The following is a 24,123-nucleotide window of genomic DNA, read 5'->3' as shown; positions in this document are numbered from 1 at the left end:
AGAATATTAGAAATTACAGGAAGACAGAGCACAACATAAGGTGGTCTAAAGGCCTCGGAGATGAAAAGATTCAGATGATGTCTGCCTTCCTCCCTGGCTACCTTTCTTTCTATAGAGTGGGATGGTGTTATTCTTGATGTGGAGGGATGAGGTCAAGCATCACCTAGTTCGTAGGGTTGATTTTTTATTGAGCCTGTGGAAGCTGGGCAGCCCTTCTGTTTCAGCTTGACTCTTATGTCTTGGTAACCAGGTGACAACATGTTGACTGCTATCTCCGTGGCCAGAGACTGTGGAATGATTCTACCTCAGGATAAAGTGATTATTGCGGATGGACTACCTCCCAAGGATGGACAAGTGGCCAAAATAAATTGGCATTATGCAGACACTCTAGCCACAAAATGCACTAGCTCTCCAGAGATCGATTCTGAGGTGATTGTAGAGGAAGGCTTTTTGATGAGGAGTAGTTCTGATCCTAGTCTGTCCCTGTATAGGGGAAAAACCCACACCCTGTTTAGTCTTCAGTAGGTCATGTTTTAGCCCTGAGTCTTTATTTTCCTTTTTTATCTGTAAAACCAAGAGCACTTTTTTTCTTTTTAAAATTAATTTATTTTTAGTTTTCAACATTTACTTCCATGAGATTTTGAGTTCCACCTTTTTTCACTATCTCTCCCCTCCCCCCATCCCAAGACAGCATGCATTCTTATTACCCCTTCCCCCAATCTGACTTTCCTTCTATCCTATCTTCTCCTTCCCTCCCCCTCTTCTCTTATCCCCTTCCCTTCTATTTTCCTGTAGGGCAAGATAGATTTCTGTACCCCATTACCTGTATGTCTTATTTCCCAGGTGCATGTAAAAATAATTTTTAGCTTTTTTTTTTTTAATTTGAGTTCCAAATTCACTCCCTTCCTCCTTCCCCACCCACCCCCATTGAGACGGCAAACAATTTTTGATGTAGGTTGTACATGTGTAGTCATGTAAAACACTTCCATAGCAGTCATGTTGTGAAAGACTAACTATATTTCCCTCCATCCTATCCCACCACTCCATTTATTCTGTTCTCTCCTTTGACCCTGTCCCTCCTCAAAGGCATTTGCTTCTGATTACCTCCTCCTCTCATTTGCCTTTCCTTCTACCATCCGCCCCCCACCCCCCACTCCACCCCCTCTTCCCCATTCCCTTAATCCCTGCTTTCCTGTAGGGTAAGATAGATTTTCATACCCAATTGAGTGTGTATGTTATTCCCTCCTTAAGCCAAACCTGATGAGAGTAAAGTTCACTCATTCCCTCTCACCTCCCCCCACTTCCCTTCCATTGTGAAAGCTTTTTCTTTCCTCTTTTATGTGAGATAATTTACCCCATTCTATTTCTCCTCCCAATGTATTCCTCTCTCACCCCTTAATTTTATTTTTTAGATATCATCCTTTTAATCCTTTCATATTCAACTCACCCTGTGCCCTCTGTCTATATCTATATATCTATATCTATCTATCTGTCTGTCTCTGTCTGTCCATCCATCCATCCATCCATCCATCCATCCATCCATCCATCCATCCATCCATCTATCCTCTCCAGCTACCCTAATACTGAGAAAAGTCTTAAGAGTTACAAATGTTATCTTTCCATGAATGTGAACAGTTTGGCTTGAGTAAGTCCCTTAGGGTTTCTCTTTGCTGTTCACCTTTTCATGCTTCTCTTGATTCCTGCGTTTGGAAGTCAGATTTTCTGTTCCGCTCCGGTCTTTTCCACAAGCCTGCTTGGAAGCCCTCTGTTTCATTGAATGTCTGTTTTTTCCCCTGAAGTGTTGCACTGAGCTTTGCTGGGTAGATGATCCTTGGTTTTAGTCCTAGCTCCTTTGACCTCCGAAGTATCCTGTTCCACGCCCTTCGACCCCCTAATGTAGAGGGTGCTAGATCCTGTGTTGTCCTGATTGTATTCCCACAACACTTGAATTGCTTCTTTCTGGCTGCTTGCACTACTTTCTCCTTGACCTGGGAGCTCTGGAGTTTGGCCACGACGCTCCCAGGAGCTTTCATCTGGGATCCCTCTCAGGAGGCGGTCGGCGGGTCCTTCAGCGTCTGTTTGACCCTCTGGTTCCAGAGGAAAGCTCTTGTTTATTTTTTGTTGTTCATTCACTTACTGATTTAAAAAACTTCCCCCGGCGACATCTCAAGATAGTTTTTAACACGCTTTTTGGAGACTTTGAGTTCCCAATTCTCTCCCTCCCTCCTTGAGAAGGCAAGCAGTTTGATATGGGTTGTACATGTGCATGGAGTCATGCACAACATCCATGATAGTCGTGTTTAGAAGAAGACAAAAAAATCCTCAGGCAAAGTCAAGCTACAGAGCACGCTTAAGGCTGCGTTCACACGCTGGCTGTTCTCCTGGGGATGGCAGACATTTCCCATCCTGAGCCCTTCAGGGCTGTCTTGTCGTTGTGTTCCCAGCTGCTGTCCCTGTGTACCCACACATTTCACACATCAGCTTATGTGAGTCTTCCCAGGTTTTCTGAGAGCATCCTTCTCCTCCTTTCTTGTAATCCCACACCACAGCTCGTTTGGCCATTCCCCAGTGGACGGGTGTCCTTTCAGTTTCTAGTTCTTTGCCACCTGAAAAGAGCTGCTGTAAATGTTTTTGTACATCTGGGTCTGCCTTCCCGGCTTTTTAGTCTCTTTTGGGATACCGACCTAGTAGGTATTGCTGGGTCAAAGGGGTGTGCATGGTTTTATAGCCCTTTGGACAGAGTTAGACAATTGTTGGAGGTCCTGGGGTGGGAGGGCAAAGCCTTCTTATGGGATGCATTCTTTCCATCAGTGACTGAACATTTTTTGAATGTGCAGGAAATCCCCATTAAGTTGGCTCACGACAGTCTAGAGGATCTTCAGATGACTCCCTATCATTTTGCAATGAACGGAAAGTCATTCTCGGTAATCCTGGAGCATTTTCAGGACCTAGTGCCCAAGGTGAGTGACCTGTGTGTGGGCACCTGGCGTGGGGGTGCTTTTGTGGAGGCAGAGCCAGAGAATTGTAAGAAATCATTTCTTCCAGTTGGTGTTGCATGGCACTGTGTTCGCTCGCATGGCCCCAGACCAGAAGACGCAGCTGGTTGAAGCGTTGCAGAATGTGGAGTGAGTCACCCTGGCTTTTTAAAACGTCCCAGCCCTGTGCAGGCCAGCCTCGCGGGCGCCACCCTCACAGGAGCTCTTGATAGAGCACCCCCTGCTGGGGTTTGTCTGCAGACCCCAGATCAGGCTGTGGAGCGCCACGCAGTGTAGAATCATTTATATTCAGTTACTCTTATTTAACTAAAAAAAAAACCTGTTATTTTTTAAGTTTGTGAAGAAAGTATCTTTATTTCCCTTAAAAGGTTTTAGGAAAAAACAGCAACTTTCTTTGTAAATACTTTTACACACGTGAGTTTGGCTACTACGTGTTTGTAACATGTCCGGAAGACTTCTCTGCTTTAAAAGCAGTTTTTTGTTCAACTCTGCAGAGTTTAGCACAGTTCCTGGAAGTAGTAGGCCTCTCATCAGTGCAGGTGTGTTCCTTGTCCTGTTAGCCCTTCTTGAGGGAGAAGGGACTCAGCCTGAGCAGAAGCATCTTAGCTAGCTGGTGGCCAGGAGGGCCCAGAGTGGGGCAAGGCCTGGTACGAGAGCCAGCCTGCTCTCCGCTGCCTTGATCCACCCTCAGTCAGAGAGTCTGGAGAGTCAGTGGGCCTCGGAGGGAATGGATCCCGCAGGGCTTCAGAGGGCTTTGTGAGAGAGGACGCCCCGACAGCCCAGGCATAAGCTCTTGTCCACAACCATGTTAGCGGATGCTGAAGTTCTGTGTCTCTGTTGTAGTTACTACGTGGGAATGTGCGGCGACGGTGCCAACGATTGTGGGGTAAGTGTCTGCTCAGTGTGTGGAGCTGCCTTCACTTAGATGTCTGCTTCATAACAACCCAACTGACCAGTCTTCTCCTGCTGGGCAGGCCTTGAAGAGGGCCCATGGAGGCATATCCCTGTCGGAGCTAGAGGCTTCAGTGGCATCCCCCTTCACTTCCAGGACCCCTAGTATTGCTTGTGTGCCAAACCTCATCAGGTAAGTGTGTCTCCATAGAGTCCTTGCCCAGGGAAGCAGGGCATGGGGAGGGCTGAGACCCCGCTGCCCAGCTTTCTGCTCCCTGGTTCTTGGAGGGTTCTTGGTGTAGCTGGGACCCTAGTATGGTACGAGGAGGTCCAAGGCCCAAGGGGCTTTTTTCCCAAGCAGGTGTTTCTTTCTTTTCCTTCTACAGGGAAGGCCGGGCAGCTCTGATAACTTCCTTCTGTGTGTTTAAATTCATGGCCTTGTATAGCATCATCCAGTATTGTAGCGTCACTTTGTTGTATTCGGTGAGTGAACGGGCTGGGGCAGAATCGGGTGGGTGTGGGCGTGGGGGAGCACACATGGGGCACGTATTGTTGTGATCCTTTTCCTTTTGGTAGCACAGGTTGTGGGCCCTGCCCCCTTGCCCCATGTCCCTTAATATATCCTTTTACTGAAGCTAAGGCCTGTTAAATAGGGGAAGAGTGGGAGAGAGGCTTTCTGCTTCTGCTTCCTGCCCTGCCCACTCCTCCGTCCACCCACCATCTGGTTAGCATATGTGGGATTCTGCCCGTAAAGGTGAAATGCTTTGTGTGAGATATCACTCGCTCCCTTTGCTCGTCCTGGTCCCTAGGTGGCAGGGAATCCCCAGAATTCTGGGGGCGCAAGACACCCCATTCACATTTGATAGACCTGGAGGGAAATGTCTGTGTGGGTGAGCACCACGTTGTGTTGGAGTTAGAGCTGCTAAAAACATCCATTCTTTTCAGTAGAAGCCCACACCCTCCTTCCCAGACCAATATTCCAAGTTATATTTGATTTTGACTCTTCACATCTAAGATACGTTTTAAGTTTGTAGATTAATGTTTAAAACTCACTGTGCCTGGAGTTGGTTTTACTGGGCGCATGGCAGTGTCGTTGATTACAAATAATCTGAGAATGATTTCCTTAGATCCTGAGTAACTTGGGAGATTTCCAGTTCCTCTTTATTGATCTGGCCATCATCTTGGTAGTGGTGTTTACAAGTGAGTATTTGTTCTTATTTTTAAAAACCTTGAATTGTATACTTTACTGAAGTTGTTTTCTAAATAAGGTTACTGCCAACTTTAAAATTAAAGTGGAATATAGAAACGGTGACTTGGTTGTTTGCTCGATGCTGGGGCCAGGACAAGCCGTGGGCTGTGGTTGGGGGTTCTTTCCTTTGAGATTTTAGGTTTTTAATGGAAGCCCCTCCTGCTTCCAGAATCTCTGCCTGGAGATTGGCCTTGGTGGTTCTTTACCCTCAGTTCATGGTCAGGCATCAGCCTTGTAACTTTTCTCCTGTCCCCTCATCCCTTCTCCCTCAGGCCCTCCCAATCCCTCCCATGGACATCCTTTGTCCCCTTAGGACTCACTTCACTGGATCCCACCTGTCCCTCCAGCAGCCTTCTCAGTGCCTCCACTTCTCCTCCTCCCCTCTCTCACTCCTTTCCGACCTCTCAGTAACATTTGAGGCTGCTGATCATCCCCTGCTCTCTCCTGCCCACCTTCCCACTCTCAGTCTCCTTTGCTGGCTTCTCCCCTGAGGCTCCATTCTGGGCCCTCCTATCTCCATTCTGTACTGTCTCAGGTGATCTTCTCACCCACTGTGTGCACACATCTGTTGAGGTGACTACTGCAGCTGTCTGTCCATCTGTCTGTCTAGCTAGCCTTGGTCTCTCTCCTGATCTCTGGTATTGGATCATCGGTGTCCTTGTGGGCAGATTTCCCCTGGTAGCCTGGGATGCTCTGTCCAAAGCAGAGCAGGTGTTCCTCCCCCACTTCCCTTCTTTCAGCACCAGCCCCCAGGCCCGCATCTGTGTTGGCATTGTCAGAGATTCTCTTCTCCCAGATGTCCCATACGTTGAAGGAGAGGGAGCAGTGAAAGCTCTCTTACAAACAGGATCTCGTTGGGAGGTTGGCGTTGCCTCCTTTACAGTGGGAAAACCTGAGGCAGACCAGGAAGCAGCCTAGTGATGTACCAGAAGTGTTTGAGGCGGCCCAGCGCCCTGGGCGTCACGCCTTCATTCAGCTTTGTCACTCTAGCCTGCGCACTGTTCTGGCACCTCTTCTCCACTCGCGTGGCCACATCCCCTTTCCTCCTCTGGACTCCCAGGAGCTTCCTAGCTGGCCTCTTGCTTCCCGTGTCTCCCCGTTCAGTGGCCAGGCGACATTCCCTCCTTAGGCAACTGCATTGCTCCCTGCTGCGTCCAGGGCTGCTCAGGCCCTTCCCAAACTGGCTCTGTTGCCTTTTTAGTCTGGTCACTCTTTAATCCCTTGTGTGTTCTCTCTAAACTGTCCCTGCTGGTCTGCTTGCTTTGGCTTGAATGTGAAATTCCCCTCTTCTGCACCTTTGCCTAGGCTGTGCCTTGCTCCTAGAGTGCTCTGCCCCTTTCTCTCCATCTCCTTGTTCCCCTGTAAGACTCATCTCAAATGCCACCTTCTGCAGGAAGTCCTTGGCAGCCTGCTGGCCCCCCGCCTGGTCCCCAGCAGTACTGTGAGGTCTCTGAGGAGCCGTTTCCCTTGTTAGAGTACGAGCTTCTTGAGGATAAAGGCTAGCGTATTTGTCTTTCTATCCCTTTATGCACAACAGGCGCCTGGCATACAGGGAGTGCTTAGTGAAAACTGAATTTAAAATAGAAAAACTTTTCAGTCTTCTGAATTCACACATTGATTGCATTTTCTCCTCCTGAATATCTTTTAGACAATTCATTGTAGGCATTGCTGACTCAGCAGCAGAGCCCTTGGGGCCTGGGAGGCCCTGGGTCTCTGTGCCTTGGTGCCTTCAGCACTTTCTGCGCTGGTAGCCTGCTTCTGGGGGTGGGGCTCTGGGAACGTCTCGGGCATCTGGATCACAAATAATACCTGGGTGGGCCAGAAAGGACTGAGCAGCTGAACATTTTCCATTCTTTCACACAGTGAGTTTAAATCCGGCCTGGAAGGAACTTGTCGCCCAAAGACCACCCTCGGGCCTCATCTCTGGGGCTCTTCTCTTCTCCGTTCTCTCTCAGATCATCATTTCCATCGGCTTCCAGTGTTTTGGCTTTTTTTGGGTTAGACAACAGCCTTGGTATGAACATTGGACTCCACATTCAAAGTAAGTTGACCCATGATTTTAAGACATAATTCAAGATGGCAGTTGGATATAAATGATCAGAAATTTGCTAGTTGCATCTTCCCTTGTCCTCCTCTCCAACATCCCTTCCCCTTCCAAATTCCCACTACAGAAAAGGTTCCCATATAATACCATTTGTAGACTTTAGCCAGTGTCCCTTTTATGAAATGAGGGGTTTGGTATGACAGTTTCAGTACCCATGGGGGCCCCCCAATTTGCAGTCTTCTGGGTTTCCTATAATGGCCTCTCTCAGTGTCTGTGTCTCTGCCTGTTTCCCTGATCTGGGCCAGCTTCTCCTTATTTGAGACCAAAGGCTTTTAGCCTAAAAAATGGAGAAATAGATAAACAGGTCATTCTTCCAACATACTGTGTTTTACTGTGTGTATGTAAATGGGTGTTGCATGATGCCCACTCCCTCCTGGAGGGTCAGAGCCATTTGCTTATGGGCACTGCTTGGTCTGGAGCACATTAACCCCCACCAGCTTCTCCTTCCAGACTTTCAGAATGACTTCTGAGGTGAACCGGAGATTGTGACATTGTTAAAGTGATTTCTTAATTGTCTGTGTTTGACCCCTGCTGAGCAGCCTTGGGGCCGGTCCAGTTTCATTCCTTTTTCCTGTTGCTTCTCATTTGCCCTCCATGGGGATGCTGAGCTTTGAACTGGTTTTCTGAGAGCTGATGTTCAGCACAGACGCGAGACCTGGGGCAGCGGCCGTCTTGTGTAAAAGGCGACCTTGTAAGACTTTGCCGAGAATGTGTTTGCAGGGACCCTCCTGTGTTAGCTTTCAGTGAAGATTTCCTTCTGTTTCCTTGTACCTCTGACTGTTGAATCATAGTGTGCATAATTTTATAAAGAAATGAACATTTCTCATGCACTCAGCTCTAGAGATGGAGCATGAATGTTCCCCCTTTGTGCCTCTCTGAATTTCAGACTTGCATTTGGAACATTGCTTATTACCCTGCCTGTCACTGAGAAGCCTCCAGTTTTCTCATAGATAGTTCTCATAGTTCTTCCTACTTTAGGCAAACTCAGTACTAGAATACCCCCAAGAGGGCAGTGACTTTAGCCCTGATGGTGGGCATCGTCCTTGAGCCCCACATCGGCCAGTAGTGAGTCGATGGCACGGTCTTTCCAGTTAGACATTTCCAGTCTCTTTTATTCTTAGAGTAGATGTTACATCTGTGCTCTGTGTCACTGAGCCTTGAAGAAGCTTGTCTGAGGACTTCTTGACCTGAAAAGTCCCCCTTACAGGGGGTTGGCATTTCCTGCGTTGAAGAGGAGCCAGGGCCAGAGCTGCAGGAGAGGGCAGGCGGGCAGAGGTGTGGGGTACAAGGTATCACTTGGGAAGTGACAGTGTCTTGGCTTCCTTTCTAGTGCTTGTAACCTGTCTGGAAGCTTCTCCAACTCATCCCACTCTGACAATGACACCGAACATGATGAGCACAATATCAGAAATTATGAAAATACCACGGTGTTTTTTATCTCCTGCTTCCAGTATCTCATTGTGGCAATCGCTTTTTCTAAAGGAAAGCCCTTCAGGCAGCCCTGCTACAAGAATGGTGAGTTGACCGTCCTTGATTAGAAGTGATCTTCAGACAGACTGGACTTGTGTTTGGTGCTGGAGCTGACCACTCCTGGCTCATTCGGGCCCTCATCTTAAAACAAGACTAGCTGCGTTAGGGACACACTGTGTAATTTCCCTCTTTGGTTCTTTGACTTCTGTCACCTCCATGACCTCCTTTCCTGTCTCTGCCAGAGATGGAGTGGGAGAGAGACAGGAGGCAGATGAAAGAGGACAGGTATGACTTCTGGGAGCTGAGAACCCTGGCTTTTTGGATAGTCAAGACAATTGGGGTTAATGGTGTCAACAGTAAGTCTGTCATGGTACCAGAACAGAAGGATCTATAAATGACCTTTGTGTCATAAGTAGTAAGGCTATTTATTGCTAATTGTACACACAGATTCAGATTTTCAGAGCACAGGAACATATGCATGAAATGGTGTTCATCTTTGATTCAGAAGGTCCTTCCAAGTCTCAGAGGGCCCTTGTCACATGATGAGGAGGGTTTGGGGTTGCCCTGACTCATCTCACTTGTTGGGGTCCCCAAGTTTGCTTAGATTCTGTGCCTTTAAAGGTTAAACATCAAAGAGGTCCCAGGCCCCTGGCCCAGCCCCACTGAGACATGCTCACCACACTCGCAGTGCTCCTGTTTGTGGGAGGGAATGTTGGGAAACGTCTGGGGTTCTCTAAGCTTCCAAGTGTTGGGAAAGGGTCTGTTGTGGTCATATCTCTGAAATGCTGAGTCAGCAAGCATTTATTAAGGGCCCTCTGTGTGCAGACACAGGCTGATGGTAGGGGGACAAACAAGCTCTCCACGGGTAACGTTAGAGATGACCTCAGAGGGGAGATGCAGCCTGTGCTGTATCTGGGAAGGCTTCTTGTAGGAGGAGGCCAAAGACAGGGAAGGAGAGCTTTCTAGTCATGGGGCCACAGTCAGAGTGGGAGCAGTGATGAGGCCAGTCCTTGGATTGTGGGAGTGAGGAATAAGAAGCCGGGTTCAAAGGGCCCCAGAAAGGATCCCGGAGGCAAGAGGGAGCCACTGGACTGAGCAGAGGAGCTGGACTGGAGGCAGGCAGGCTCAGTAGCTGCTGTTGGCACAGTACAGATGTGAGGGGAGCAGGGTATGCCCCAGGAGAAAAGGGGACATGGCCTATGTAGAGCTGGCAGATCTAGGGAGGGGGAGAGGGTGATGACTCCTGGTCTGAGTGCTGGAGGATGACAAGAGGGGAGGGCTCAGGGAGAGAGAGGGGAGGAGGTCCATTTTTGACCTGCTGAGCTTATGACATTTACTGGATATGCAGTTAAAGATGTGCATTTGGGAAGTGGAGGGTTGAGACTGGAGATGAATGGAAGGGCTGGATCACCAGATCTGGGAATGGTTTACATAGAAGTGACCACGGAATCTACAGGGGCTGGTGAGATGACCAGGTGTGGGATCCTGGTGGGAGAAGTGGTCCCACAACGGTGCCTGCCTCGTCAGCTGAGGATCCAGTGACGGAGACTGAGGAATGGTCAGGTCATGGAGAGAGAGAGAGAGACAGAGAGAGATGGAGAGACAGAGACAGAGATGGAGAGACGGAGACAGAGACAGACAGAAACAGACAGAGATGGAGAGATGGAGACCGAGAGAGAGAGAAGCATGGAGGAGAAGGCAGGAGTGGTCAGTGGGGTCAGCATGGTCAGTCTTTAGCACTTTGTACGTACAAGAAAAGGCCAGAATGGCTCAGGGAGCTGCCACACTAGTGGGGGAGGCCTGGGCCCAGCACACATGATGTGGCCCGAGGTGGGCTTGGTATTGTTGTGATGTTGTTACTGTTAAGCCCTGAGTGGTTTGGCTTGGTGGGAGGGCTGGCGTTATATCCCCATTCTCCAGATAAAAAAGTAGAGGCAGCTGAGAGCAGGTTGTGACTTTGCCCAGTGTCCCAAACTACGTGAGTGGCAGAGTGGGGGAGGAGAGAGTCCAACTCTCCAGACTCTGGAATGCTGTGTGAGTCATTACTGGGGAATTTGCCAGCTCCATCGTGACACCGATTGTTGGCCAGCCTTGCGCCAGCTTCCCTTCTCCCTCCCTCCCTCCCTCCCATATAAAGGTAACTAAGCACCAGGGTGGTTTCTGCTGCAAGCCATGCTTGCACACAGTCAGACCATTCTGCCGACATCCGTTTTCCAGACTGTCTGTATTTCAGAAGTCCACAAGGATTCAGTCACCAATAGCCTGCAGAACCCTGAAGCCTTCTGGGTAAAACAAGCAGATCCAGCAGGGCTTCCTCACCTCCAAACGGGGGACTCCCTTCTGCCTGCATTTCAGGTACTTCCCTATCCTGCCAGTGAACCATGTAACAGAGAATGAAAAAACGAGGCAGTGACTGTCTGTGGGGCTTCAATAGTGCCCCAAGCAGGGTCACTGTCATTACCCATCATTGAGCCTCCTCTTTATAGGGGTTCCCCACTGTCTTGGATGTGGTTTCCTTGTTCTAATCCCTCCCATGGACACAGAGCAAACTTCTTCGATTCTGCACATGCTGCTTGTCAGGGCCCAGCAACGTCCCACTCTCTGAATGGCCCGTTTGGTCAGCCCCTCCCCAAGAGCTGGCCGTGCTCTTGGCCCCTCGCAGTATTGTGAGATTGTATGTCTGTACATAGACACACACTTAAAAGTTGGAGATGTGTTTCCCTCCTTTCCCCTTCATTCCCTTCAAAGCCGTAGTAGGCAGAGGACGTGTTGAATCCCATAGGGAGAGCAGCCAGTTTGGGACCGGTGCACTCAGCCCTCCCTCCCTCCCACTCTTGTCTCATTTCTTTCCCACTCAGCTTAGCAGACTGGACTAAGAGTCAGAAGTTCCGAGATGGTGTAATTAATTAGCTGGGTGGTGTTTGTGGCTCCTGTTTTCTCATCTGTGAAATGGGGGAGGCAGGCTAGATGGTGCCTCGGGTTGCTTTAAATTGTGGGACTCCTTCTGTCTTTGGCTTCTCCCCAGCCTCTTTCTTGAGCTGGCAGCAATTGCTAACATAGTTTTCCTTGTTACATTCTTAGGAAAGTTTAATCTGTTTTAAAATGCTGCATTTTTGGAAAATCTTAGTCTAAAACAGTCAAGTTCCTGCTTACAAACATGCTCAGCACCAGCTTTTAGAGGATGGAGAAATTTTGGACATTCTGATTGAGATGAACTTTGTGGGGGTAGAAGACCTGAGTTCACATCTGGTGGAATGACCCTGAACAAATCTTCACCTGCCTGACTCAGGTTCCTCATCTGTAAAATGGAGATGAGTAGCACCCACCTTCCAGGGTTGTGAACATCAAATGAGATCCTCCCTTTAAAGTGCCTAAGTGCTTGGCACACAGTAAGCATTCTCCCATCCCCACCCCCAGTTTGAAGGAAACTAATGATTCAAAGAGGTGAGGAGGATGTCTGATGTTTGTCCTGGTGCTTGTGAAGGGGGTGATACGTGCCCAGCTGGGAAGGTCTTCTGGAAGCAGGGTGGGCACACTGACCCATGGCCTGCTCATGACGTGGTTGGTGATGGCAGTCATGTCTTCTCTCTCCTCTCTCAACCACACTGAGGTTGGGCTGCCATCTTGAGTCTTGTCCCACGAAAAGCTTCCCATTTAGCTTGTTTTCTGAGCAACTTTTCCTTTCCAAAGTCCTTTGAGATTTCATGAGTAAAGTAAATTGGATAGAGGGGGTTTATTTGGGCTATTTGGTGAAACTGGCTGTTGCTTCTAGAGCATACAACTTAATCTGGATATTTGGCATTTTGGTCGTTGGTGGAGCTTGTCAGTGTCAAGAGCTCATCTGATTTAATAATAAAAATTCTGTCTCATTCTACCAAACCTGTTCATTGTTATTACGTTTTGGGGAAATGCCAGTGGCTTTATTACAAATCGCATGCATTCTGGGTTTGTCTTAATTTGTGGAAGTTTACAGAATCTACACCTCTGTCATGAAAGAGACCTGCAGTGCAGATAGAAGTATTTATTGTGAGAGAACATGATCTCACCAACACCTGGGCAGGCTTGATGTTAAAGCTGAAGCTGCTCAAAGTCTGGAGGAGCTAATGGTACCAGGAACCTGGCAGGAGCCAACTGGTGACCTAATACTGGTTTTCTTTTTCAGGTTTTTTTGTTGTGTCTGTGATTATTTTGTATATCTTCATATTTTTCATCATGTTGCATCCTGTCACCTATATTGACCAGGTTCTTGAGGTAAGAGTTCGTATCTTTGGCACAAAGCCCTTTCCTGAATGTTCATTTTGCTCCTAGTGGTGATTAGGTGAGGAAGACCAGCCCAAGCCAGTAGGCAGGAGGGTCCTAACCTCACAGCTCACTGCTCGCTGTCCTCTGTGGGATGCAAACAGGCGAGCAGCTACTCCCATTTCAGATGTGCCTTGAAAGATTGGCCCTTTTCTGGTGCTTTGGTGCTTGGCTGAGCAGCGGAGGTGTCCAGCCTCTCTCTATCCACTGACATGTCAGCCCTTTGGGACCCAGTGAAAGAAGCCTGAGGAGGCATTCTGAGCACCACTGAGAAAATGCTCAAGGTGTGGCTGCTTAGAAAGCCTGCTTCGGGGTGTCTAGGTCCAGGCTGAGCTTTTTGAGCAATCCTGTTTCAGAAGATTTCAGTTTTCTGTTGTGGTGTGAGGGCAGTTCCTGGGCTGTCAGTCTTGGGGAGGAGCTGAGTGATGCAGGTGCTCATCTGCAACCTGGTTCTTTGACTGAGAGGGAAATCCTGGTGGGGGGCTGGGAGGGTGACTCGTTGAAGCCAGCTGCACCATCATTATAAAGAGAGGCTTTTTCCTGTCCTTTCCTTCATTCATGATTTTTGAGTTCATGCGCTTGTGCCTGGGGCATTAGAGGGGTACTGGAGCTACTTTCCCTGTGACATTTTGGGGAGATAAAGGGGCCTGTTAACTCATAATTTCACCAGCAGCACAGTCCCGGAAGGGGCCAATGAGGTGATCACCCCCCAGCAGGATTGTCAACTGTCTGTTCCGAAGAGGAAGGGATTTTATTTATAACCTGATGTTTTCATTCATTTAGAAAGACCTCTTCCAGCCAAATGTGTCTGTTCTAGATTTAATGCAACACTTCTGTGCAATAAATGTTTGTGTTAACACCTACCTTGTGCACGCAGGCAGCCCTGCAGGCTGTGGCTAACGATAGGAATTGTGATGGAATGTAGAACACACACACACACACACACACACACACACACACACACACACAGAGACACACACACACAGACACACACACACACACAGACACACAGACACACACACACACACCCACCCACACCCCTGCCCTCCATGAAATGGATCATAACTGCTGGCCTTGTGTCTCGTAGATCGTCTGTGTTCCCTATCAGTGGCGTATAACGATGCTCATCATCATCCTCGTCAATGCGCTCGTCTCTATCTTGGCTGAGGTAAGTCAGGCAGATTCTCAGATGTTATCCGAGTGGTCTGGGTTTTGGTGCTGATGACATAGCCAGCGCTCCATTAACCAGGGTGCTGGAGGAAGGGGCTGGGAGAATGGCGAGGAAGTTCATAATAAGAATTCTCGGATGTCTTTTATTTCTCAGTTTCACGTTCTCCTCTCATGCTAGTGACTCTGTTGGCTAGCTGTGGCTCTTCCTCCTCCAGCTCCTCTCATCTCTTGCTGTCCCAGAGTTCCTAATAAGACATGAGACCTCCCAAAGGTTGGAGCCAGGGGATGCCAAGAGCATGGGCAGTTTCAATAATCTAGAGTTGGTGGTTTTTCTCTGGAAATCAGTAGTTACGTTTTTCTAACAATGAGGAGAAAATGTTGCCAATAGCAAGAAAGTATAAATGAGGGTGGGTTTTTTTGAAACCATATTTTTATATAGTAAACATAAAATGCATTAAAGTGACTTTTGGTCACTTTCCCCAGAGCCCAATAGAGGATTGGCCTTCCTCTTCTGCTCAATGATTTTCTGAGGGATGGACATTTAAGTTCTCCTTGGATGGGAGCAGACAGAATTTGAAGTAGAGAGGCATGCCAGGAGGAGTGGATTTCCCAGTCTTTTTTTAAAGAACTGCCTCCAGACACCCTGCTTGGGGGCAGTGTGTCACATGATCTGCCCTCTGAAAGGAGAATTCTTTGCAGTCAGGGCCACTCTTGGCTTTGGGGCCTTGGGAATGCTTTGCTCATTTTTAGTTGGTATGGGGAGGTATGGATGTGATGACTCTGGTCTGCCTCTTCACTTGATAGCTGAGTGGATATTTCTCTGCCCTTCTCAGGGTTTCTGGAGGAAGCAAAACCAGAAAAATATAAGCTTCCGGAAAGGGGTGTCAACCGCCAATAGAGGTGGGGACCCCTCTGCACATAGGGATCCCTGTGGGCTGCACACTGAATTGGTTTTAGAATGGAATGTTATCTGTGTTTTATTGTATTGTTAAGTATTTCCCACTTTCACTGTAATCTGTTCTGGCCACACGCCAGCGTTGGGGCCACATCTTTGACAGTTGTTTGAAATTGTGTTTTTTTCTTTCCACCCTGATTCTGTTTATTTCCTTGTGAAATTTAACAAAATGCTCAAGGAGTCCTTTCCGGTTGCTGTTCTCGTACTTTTTAAAAGTTTCAGAATAAAAAACATTTATGGTGAGGTACAGTGAAAAGAATGCTGGCTGAACTTGGAATTAGGAAAGACCTGGATCCCAATTCCACCTCAGGTGCTTAGATCTCTGTGCCCCTGGCTATTGACTTCACTTCTCAGCCTCTGTTATCCTATCCATAAAATGGACACAACCATACCAATGTCACTGACTCCCAGGGGGTTGTGATTATCCAGGGAAACTTTACCATCCCTTGTCCTAGGGATTTCTGAGCACAGATGTTCTCCTGTGGGTTTGCTCAGGACCAGCCGAGGTGATCAGGGTCCCTGGCCGAGCTCCCAGAGGGTTAGCGCCCTTAGCATGGTTCTTGTTCTATCGTGTTCTGCTACAGTGTTTGAGATTTGTGCAATGTACACCTGCCTAAAGAATGACTGCTAGTCCTTTTTCATTCTTCCACCCCCGGAATGTGTCTCAGAGCTTCCTCCTGGACACGGTCCTTTGGAAGGTTGTGTTCAATCGAGACAAACCAGGAGAGTGTCGCCTCACCACCACACAGCCGCCACAGGTTGGAAATCACCACTTACTCTCAATTCTTCTTGAGTCTCCAGGCTCTTGTATGTCCTTGGCATTCTGGGTGGGGGGAGGGTGGGCGGGGGCAGGCAGGGGTGGGCTAGGGGGTGTCTTCCCTTCCATCTGCCATCGTTCCTCCTTTGGAATACCCCAGACATCCGTGTGTTTTAGCATCCATGAGTCTCTTCTCCTTTCCAACCCTCAGTGTTTCTGTCAAGTTCTTAATTTCAGTCTTGAGATTTAAACGTGATTTCTCCTGTTTTCAGTTTTGTTTTTACTTTAGCTTTTTTTTCAAGAAATTAAGAATTGCTCCTAGCGTCCGTGAGGCGGAGGCCTGCTTGTGCCCCGCCCGCACTCACACTCAGATGCACAGACACATGTGGGCACACTGATGGCACAAGTCGTGTTCAGATTTTCCATAGCCCGCATTTGGAGAAGGTGAAGTTTGTGCCAATAAGGTGACTCAGTGATCCAGAGGGTTCCTTACTGGTAAAAGCTGTAGCACTTTTGTGGTCCCTTGGCTTAGATACAGGAAACATTGAAACCTCAGTCCTCTGACCAATACCAGAATTTCCAGAGGAAATACTCAAGAATCTGTTGGTCAAATCTGACGTCACGGAACTCTGTAAAGCATTGCTGCCTAGCCTTTGCCTGTCCCTCTAAAAAAGCGGACCTGGCACCTTTCTTTCCTCAGAAAGGAGTGTCTGAATATCTGATCAGGTCAAAGCAGCAACACCCCCACCCCCAGTGAGGCCCTTTCTGACACCAATGATTCTGCTTCCTTTCTGTTTTCCCCAGTTTTATTGCTGTCTGATTGAAATAACTTGATCTTTAAAATGATTTTTAAAGAATTTATTATTACCAATAATCTTTAATGATCAATTTATCTAATCACAGATTAATTTAACTGTTAATTGTTCATTATTATTAATAACATAGTTATGAATGTTACTAATGTTCTTTATCCTTCATGGACAAAGAACAGAAAATGGTGGGGCAGGGGCACCAACACATCCGGCATGCCCAATTCAGCACTTACCTGAGAATTCAAGGTGATTATGAAAGTCACATGCGTGACCTTTGCCACCCACTGAAGCCGGGGCTCTGATACTGAACACAGCGTCAAGTGTGTGGATGATGTGAAAGACCAACCTTCTATGTGTTAACACTTAAACATGCATGTGCATCTTAGGGCAGCACTTTGATTTTTGTTATCCTTTACAAGCCACTCTGTGAGCCATGGCCATCTCCAGAAGGGGACGGAGACTCCTGGTCCAGTCCAGCCTTCCTTCTCAATTTCTGCCTCCATCCCAGCAAGTCTGCTGAGCTCTGTGGCCAAGAGCTGGGGGATCCACAGTCCCCAAGTGGAGAGGGCGCAGATATACTGCCCAGCGTTTCCCTTATGGCTGCTGGCAGACACAGACATGTATCCATGGGGCTGAGCCCTCTCCTGCACCGTCCACCTTCACACCCTCGGTCTTTTATAGAATTCCAAGGGGAGACCAGTGAGTGCTATCTCTTTAAACAACCTGACGTTTAGGAAGCTCAGACATTCACACCATGTCTGTGATGTGAATTCTTTTTTAAATTCTAGAAAATGAATTTTTGCCCAGCCACATCCTCAGTGATTTCAGGTTGTGCCAGTGTGTTCTTTACGAGACTGTGTCACCGTTGGGTGGTGATTGGCAAGCTGCTCAACCTCCTTGGGCCTTGGTTTCCTCATTTACAAAATGAGATGGCCCTTGAGAGGGATCTGATGGTGAGCTGGATGCAGCGGTGCATTTGCTGCCTCCATGAAGACTATGTCTCAAGGATAGGTAATGCATGATACAGTTCATCTGTCTCCCCATGTTGAGGCCATCAGGGAGAGCCAACACTGTCCTGGATTCATAGTTGGCTTATGCTTAGGAGCAGGTTGAGTTTGAGTCTGTGCTAATCAGAACAGGAATTACCCACATTTATGCAGGCTTGGCAGTTATAGGATAGACACTGTTCTATTACCTGTTAATTCGGGGAGATGATCCGCTTTAAAAAATACTTAGTATTGACATAGAACACCTGGAAAAAGCACAATGCTGCCAGAATCCATTCCTGATGCATGATCATGGCCGTGTGATCTCAGGTGCCACTCAGAGGCTTCTGTTTCTAAACGACTCCGGGCTGAAGGCAGGGAGATCTCTTGGGTCCAGAGGACAAAGGAAGAGAAAGGCGTGCTGGCTCCGGCAGCATCTGACCAGCTTGCTCTCCTTTTGGATAGGCCCCTTTCTTCCTTGGTCCTTAGAGTGCCCGCTTTGAGTGCTCTGAAAATGTCCTTTGGGACAGGCTCCTGCCCCAGTTCTGGGCAGCTCGGGCCTCTCTGCCTCCTCCTCTCGCTTTCTGCCCAGTGTCTGTGAACTGTCAGTGCTTTGTCAAATGTTTGCTTTCAGGCTGTTAGCACGTAAGCTTTTTTTTTTTTTGGTTGGTCCATTTGTGTATGTGGTTTTTGGGAAGGTGAAGAGACATTTAGCTGGGTGAATCGGTTTTAGTGAGACTCGATGGCCAAGCCCTTCTGTCTAGAGAAAGGCGTGTTTGCTTCTTGAGTGCAAATCCATCCTCACAGAACTTGCTGAGCATTTTCAGCCTTTGATCTGGTTCCATGTCAGCTCCTGCAGGATCAGTGAAAAGAGTGGATGCAGATAATCTTTTTTTTAGCTTTGATTCTTGATGACAAATTCTCCTTTTCAGTTTGTCACATTGTAAAACCTGCTCATATAATCCCTTCTCCTCTCTAATTCCACCTTCCATTCTTCTCCCCACTAAAAAGTTTTATCCATGTAGAGCCTAGAGGTGAGTAACCCCTTCCCCCACACTGGTTCTGATTCAGAACTTTATACAATGTGGGTTTGGTGTTACTGGGCTGGAGTGTGAATTCCCAAATCAAGAACAACTCACCACATTTTTCAAAAAACAAAAGCAAATCTGGGACCTTTCTCATCTTCACTGTCAATCCTGACTTGTACAATTACCCTTGTTCTCCTGAATCAGTTAGTTTTATAGCCAGTCTTTCTCACTAGTAGGCCTCTTTTTGGCTAATAGACGTTGAAACTCATTTGAATTTCTTGACTAACCAACAGCCAGTTCTTGACAACCCTTGAAATGCCGTATTACATGTTGGCCACAGAGAGCCTGTGTGTAATGTTACCAGTGTCTCACACTGTGCCTGTGACCTTTGACGTCTGCCAAGAAGTCTCCAGCCATCTTGAAGAGTGTCCCTCATGTGAGCTGGGTACCATATTTGGTGCTTCTCTGACCTTTTCCTCCAAAGGAAGAGCCTTGACATTTTCTGGGGCCAGTTGCTTAAAGTTTCCCATTTAATAATGCCACATTTATCATTTAACATGTAGTATATGTTCCAGGCACTGAGAATACAAGAAAAAGAGCTGCTTCTCTCATAGTCTAATGGAAGAGTCACTATGGAAAAAAAAAAATCTGTCCATTTTGTACAAACAATATAGACAGAATAAATTGGGGAATGCCCTTCCATATGGAACGATGCAGAGGAATCTCCTGTGCCCTCTGTCACAGACCAGAACATCAAGGGGGAAGCTCTACATTCCTTTTGGTTTGGATTTCCCCAGAGGAAGACTTTGGTGCTGTATCAAGAGGGCAGAGAGAGCACTGGCCCGTGCTACTCCTTCTGATGACCAAAAGCTCAGGGCAACAAGGCTTCTGGGAGCCTGAGTTCCAAAGGTGTCCACTTGGCACCTTCAGCCTCCTTCATAATTCAGGATTGTTTTCAGCCAGTTGGCAGAATGTTAAGTTCTTATTTAGCAAAGGAGCTTTTTGAGATAGATAGGAGTCATTCATGCCTTTACAAGTAATTTTTATTACATAGAAAGGAGAAACACTCCCAGAGAATTCTTGGTAACAGAGACCATTAAATTCATTCATCACCCTAACCATTCATTGCCAGCTTCACCACCTTTGGAGGGAAGGGGAAGGTGGAAATAGGATGACACCAGCATGGAAAACCCATCCTCTCTCCTTGAGGAGAGGAGAGCAGACTCATTTTTCTGAAATGAGTTTTGCTTGTTGGGGGCGGTTTCCCTCTATTTCTTGGAGTCAGTCTCAGAACTGAATGTGGCTCAGATGGAATGTTTTAGCTGCTAAGCTTTTAAAAAGCGCATTTAAAGATTGCTTTTGTATGTCATATTTTTCTTCCCTTTCTTAGGAGTCAGTGGATCGTTGGGGTAAGTGCTGCATATCATCGGTGCTTGGCTGTCGAAAGGAGTTTCCCAAAGCCAAGTACATGCATCTGGCTCAGGAGCTGCTGATTGACCCTGAGTGGCCACCGAAACCCAGCACCACCACAGAAGCTAAAGCCTTAGTGAAGGAGAACGGACCCTGTCAAGTCATCACTGTCACGTAGCAGTGACTCTCAATGGCCTGCACTAAAGCAGTGTTGGGGGGTGGGGTGGGAAGACTTCCTGGCAACATGTGCAGAACATAGGCCCCTTGGGGTGATTAGATTAGAGCTTTGGTAAAAGTGTGTGTAGGGGGGTTCTAAGTCTTGTATTCTCAAACAGCGACTTTACATCAGGCCCTGGTGGGAGGCATTGGCCTGACTATTTTAGGCCCCATCCTGGATGCTAAGGTGATGAGGGGTGCTGCTGGGGGTGTTGTTTGGCTGCCGAGGCTACTGGCCCTGCCTCTGGAGGTCGCTGCCCTGACTCAGTGGGACCTCTTGCAAACTCTTGTCCACTTAAACCTTGGCTCTCCTAGGAGGTGCCTCATGTTTTTGCTCCCCGAGGCAGTCTCTGATGGGACGCTTCTCAGAGCTGTTACATCTGGCCTGTGGCATGTGCCCGCAACATTGTGAGCCAGAGCAGCTGCTTCTGCCTTCCCTTTTGACTCATGTGAGCAAGCGTTTTGTGTCAGCGAGGCCTTTGTTCTGCATCGTTCATCAAACAGTGAGACGATGAGGACTTGAGCCACCTTAGTCCTGGTTTTTGTTTTTGTTTTTGTTTTTTTTAATATATATTATGTCTTAGACTTGCAAGGTTTGCCCCTAATGGCTGAGCGGCTAAAAGCTCACCTGCCTGGCAGTTCTTGTAGCCACATACTTGGCAGCTGGTGTGTTGTGGCCATGAGGTGGCAGCCGTGGTCATGAAGAATGAGAAGGGCTGAATTGGGGGATGGTGAGAGGGGGGTGATCCTCCAGATGTCCTTCTGAAGCCAGGGGGGCAGGGGACCTTTGTGATGCACCCATTCTTAATGGAGTGTGTCTAGGCCCCTGGATCGGTCAGGCCACGCTCTGATGGAAGGTGAGGTCAGCCATGAATCAGGAGCGTGTGTGGCTTTCAGCCTTGTGAGGTCCCTCCCCAGGCCAGCAGAGCCAAATGGTTCTCATTCCAGCCTCTCCTTAGGGCAGAAAGACCTGAAAGATGCTGGCGAAGTAGAGAAGATGGCAAAGTCCATCCTGCCACACTGTCACCGACGTGGCCATTGGGGCTCCCAGTCCTGTTAGGGATGCTTTCCGTAGAGAAGAGATAACGGAATAGGAATACACTGCTAATGACTTTTTAAAAAGGATTTGTTCCATGGAATGATTCTGCGAAGCTATCTATGCATCTTAGACCTTTGGAGCTGTGATTTTACGCTGTCTGTTTTCATTTCCATTGCTTTAATCCTTCGTGATTCGCTTGTTCAAGGTGCCCAGCATGCACAGGTGTTACCTAAAGAGTAGGTCCTGACTGCTTTTATCAGTCGCTCCTTTGTTTCGTGGTTCACATGCAGAAGTATCTAATTACACAAGGATGGGTCAGAAGCAGCTTAAAAATTCTCCTCGTCCAATCACATCAGATGTCTCTGAAAGCCCCTTTTGTAACGTGCTAGGGCTTGGAAGGTTTTCTGTTGCATCTGTCCACATAGCTCTGTGGAAGACGCTTTGGAGGAAGTTAGCATTGACTGGAGGATGTGTGGTGGTCTGTCAGTTGTTTCCAGAATGTGGAAGAGTGCTTGTTGTGGATCCCGGGGAGCCCTGCTATGTGCCCTGGATAGACGAACATCCTTTGTGCTGCGTGGGCCGCCGTGCCATGGAAATTGTGATTCTGAATTTCATATTAAATTATTTGAGTGTGTACATACCTAAGATTGAAAGTCTGTACATGTCTTATTTTGATGTAATAAGATTTTATAAATATGGTGGATTTAAATTTTATTTATGCACATACTGAAGGGGCTGCTCTGTCCAAGAAAGTAACTGTTAAATAATGATGTGTAACTTTTTTACTTTTTTTAATAAATAACCAGATTTTTAAAGTGTGTCCCTCAGGGTTGTCGAAAGGTCCCCAATGGAATTGATAACTGGATGTTTTCTGTTCTCTAGCACCGTCTGCCGCGAAAACAAGGCTGCAAGTAACATAGGGATCAAAGTGGCCGAGCCAAGCGCAAAGGAAATGGTGCTTCAGGTTCCCTGTGAAATCTTTCACTTAGAACAGTTTTTCCAAAACACTTTTGATTTGAACAAAACCATTCACATTTTCATTCTTTTGAGTTTGTTTTGTTTTCCCTTATTTATAGAAAGCTCTGACTAGTTAAAGGCATGGTAAATAATAATTTAATATGTTTGTACTCTGTGTTCCCCAAACCATCATTAGATGCACTGTCCAGACAGGATTAGAATTCACACTTTGGAAAACGTTCTAGGATTTTGTGCATGCACTGTTGACATTGTAACCTAGATTTTGTATATTTGGGGGGAGGGGAGGGTGGTTTTGAACACTTTTTAAAATCCTGGATGTTAATTTTGTACAGTTTATGGGCATTTACAACTATTTTTAACGTACTAGAATTTGATAATTATGTGCACATGAAATTAATAGAAATAAAGTTATTTCCTGTTAGATTACAGAATTTCCTGAAAACTTGGCTTAAACAAGAAAGTTGGTTTATATCAGAGAAATGATACTGCATCTTTATATTTTAAAACATGTATTGCTGCTCTAGAATGGTACCCTGTTGTCAAAAAGGTATACGTACAGAATTGTAAATAGCCTGCTTAGATCTTTGGATTAAAGCAATTCAAAATTTAAAAAACTGAAATGAATAAAATATATTTTCTTTTTTTTCTGTGATTGTGAGTTTGTTTGTGGTTTGTCTGAATTCAGCTTTGTAGTGATGCTTAGCATTTCTGTGGCACCATGTGCCTGGACCTGTGGAGAGCAGGCATATGCCACTGTTTTATTTTACCATTTTCCTTCCTTCCCACTTCCACTTCCATGGGGTGGGGGGAAGACCTTTGCAGGAAGCACATAGTTAAGCAGAATCAGCTTCTGCATGGATCATGTCCAAGGTGTTTCTCAGCCTTTACCCTGAATTGATTGCCTGCTGTCTTTTGGAGCTGTTTGACTTCACAGAGCTGTGGACAGTGTGTAAAGTGTTTTCCTCACTTGATTGTGCATCAGTTCATTTAAGTTTTCCTAAGTTTCTCTGCCATAATTCCCTTTGTCATTTCTTAGAGCCTGTTAATATGCCCTAACTTGTTCAGTCATTCCCCAATTGGTACCTCTACCTCTCCAGGAAAAGATCTGCTCTGTCTATTTTTGTGCATATGGATCCTTTTTCCTCTTTCTTTGATCTCTTTGGGGGCGTAGAGATAATAGTGAAATTGTTGAGTCAAAGGTTGTGCACAGTTGCACAGTTCAGTGACTTGTTGGGTGTAGCTTCTGCTCTCCAAAACGGTGAGGCCACTTCCCCACCACCCATCCAACATCTAGCATTTTCATTTTTTTGTCAGTTTTGCCAATTTGATGTTTAATAATAACTTTGAAAGAAATAATTCCTGGCCTGGAGTGCTGCATTTCCTCAGTTCAGTTAAAAATCAGTGCATATTGTTTTTACATTTGTGTATTTATATTATTAAGTGTCTGTTATCTATATTACTATTACGACTTGGATGAAGTCACATCAGTGTCATATTCCTAGCTAGGCAGATGATGCAACTTAGAGGTTCAGCTCATGGCGGGAATTACAGAAAAATCAGAAAAGTTCCTGACCTGCCAAGACAGTGGCATGCATGTGACAAGATAAAACTGATCAGAAATGTCTGATAGTGAAGGTGTGACGGCATGGGACATTCCTGTCCCCAGCTGCTGCCAAGAGCTTCCTTCTCTGCGCTGATTTGGCTGCCTTTCATTGATGGAATTGCAGACACCGGCAGTTTTGTTGCTTCCCCCATACAAATCT

At 47.0% G+C, this 24,123-nt stretch overlaps 1 protein-coding gene across 5 annotated transcripts in view; it reads left to right on the top strand.

Moving 5' to 3' along the window:
• Positions 1 to 23,012, top strand: part of ATP13A3 (ATPase 13A3) — an 80,672-nt gene extending 57,660 nt beyond the window's left edge. For 3 of the 5 annotated variants that reach the window (XM_072618898.1, XM_072618899.1, XM_072618900.1), the window contains 13 exons: positions 251 to 429; positions 2,838 to 2,960; positions 3,046 to 3,125; positions 3,840 to 3,882; positions 3,971 to 4,080; positions 4,274 to 4,370; positions 5,015 to 5,087; positions 7,000 to 7,177; positions 8,571 to 8,755; positions 12,873 to 12,961; positions 14,097 to 14,177; positions 15,803 to 15,892; positions 20,108 to 23,012. In XM_072618898.1, coding sequence (XP_072474999.1) covers positions 251 to 429; positions 2,838 to 2,960; positions 3,046 to 3,125; positions 3,840 to 3,882; positions 3,971 to 4,080; positions 4,274 to 4,370; positions 5,015 to 5,087; positions 7,000 to 7,177; positions 8,571 to 8,755; positions 12,873 to 12,961; positions 14,097 to 14,177; positions 15,803 to 15,892; positions 20,108 to 20,305 — 1,526 coding nt within the window. In that variant the 3' untranslated portion in view covers positions 20,306 to 23,012. Of the gene's footprint in view, positions 1 to 250; positions 430 to 2,837; positions 2,961 to 3,045; positions 3,126 to 3,839; positions 3,883 to 3,970; positions 4,081 to 4,273; positions 4,371 to 5,014; positions 5,088 to 6,999; positions 7,178 to 8,570; positions 8,756 to 12,872; positions 12,962 to 14,096; positions 14,178 to 15,718; positions 15,767 to 15,802; positions 15,893 to 20,107 lie in introns of those variants that run through there. The other 2 variants (XM_072618901.1, XM_072618902.1) reach the window with 2 other exon arrangements.
• The last annotated feature ends 1,111 nt before the right edge of the window (positions 23,013 to 24,123 follow it).

The sequence above is a fragment of the Notamacropus eugenii genome, chromosome 6 (assembly GCF_028372415.1).
Source record: "Notamacropus eugenii isolate mMacEug1 chromosome 6, mMacEug1.pri_v2, whole genome shotgun sequence".
NCBI classification, from domain to species: Eukaryota; Metazoa; Chordata; class Mammalia; order Diprotodontia; family Macropodidae; genus Notamacropus; species Notamacropus eugenii.
The sequence above is the reverse complement of the archived record's forward strand: the minus strand, read 5'-3'. Positions and strand labels throughout refer to the sequence as shown.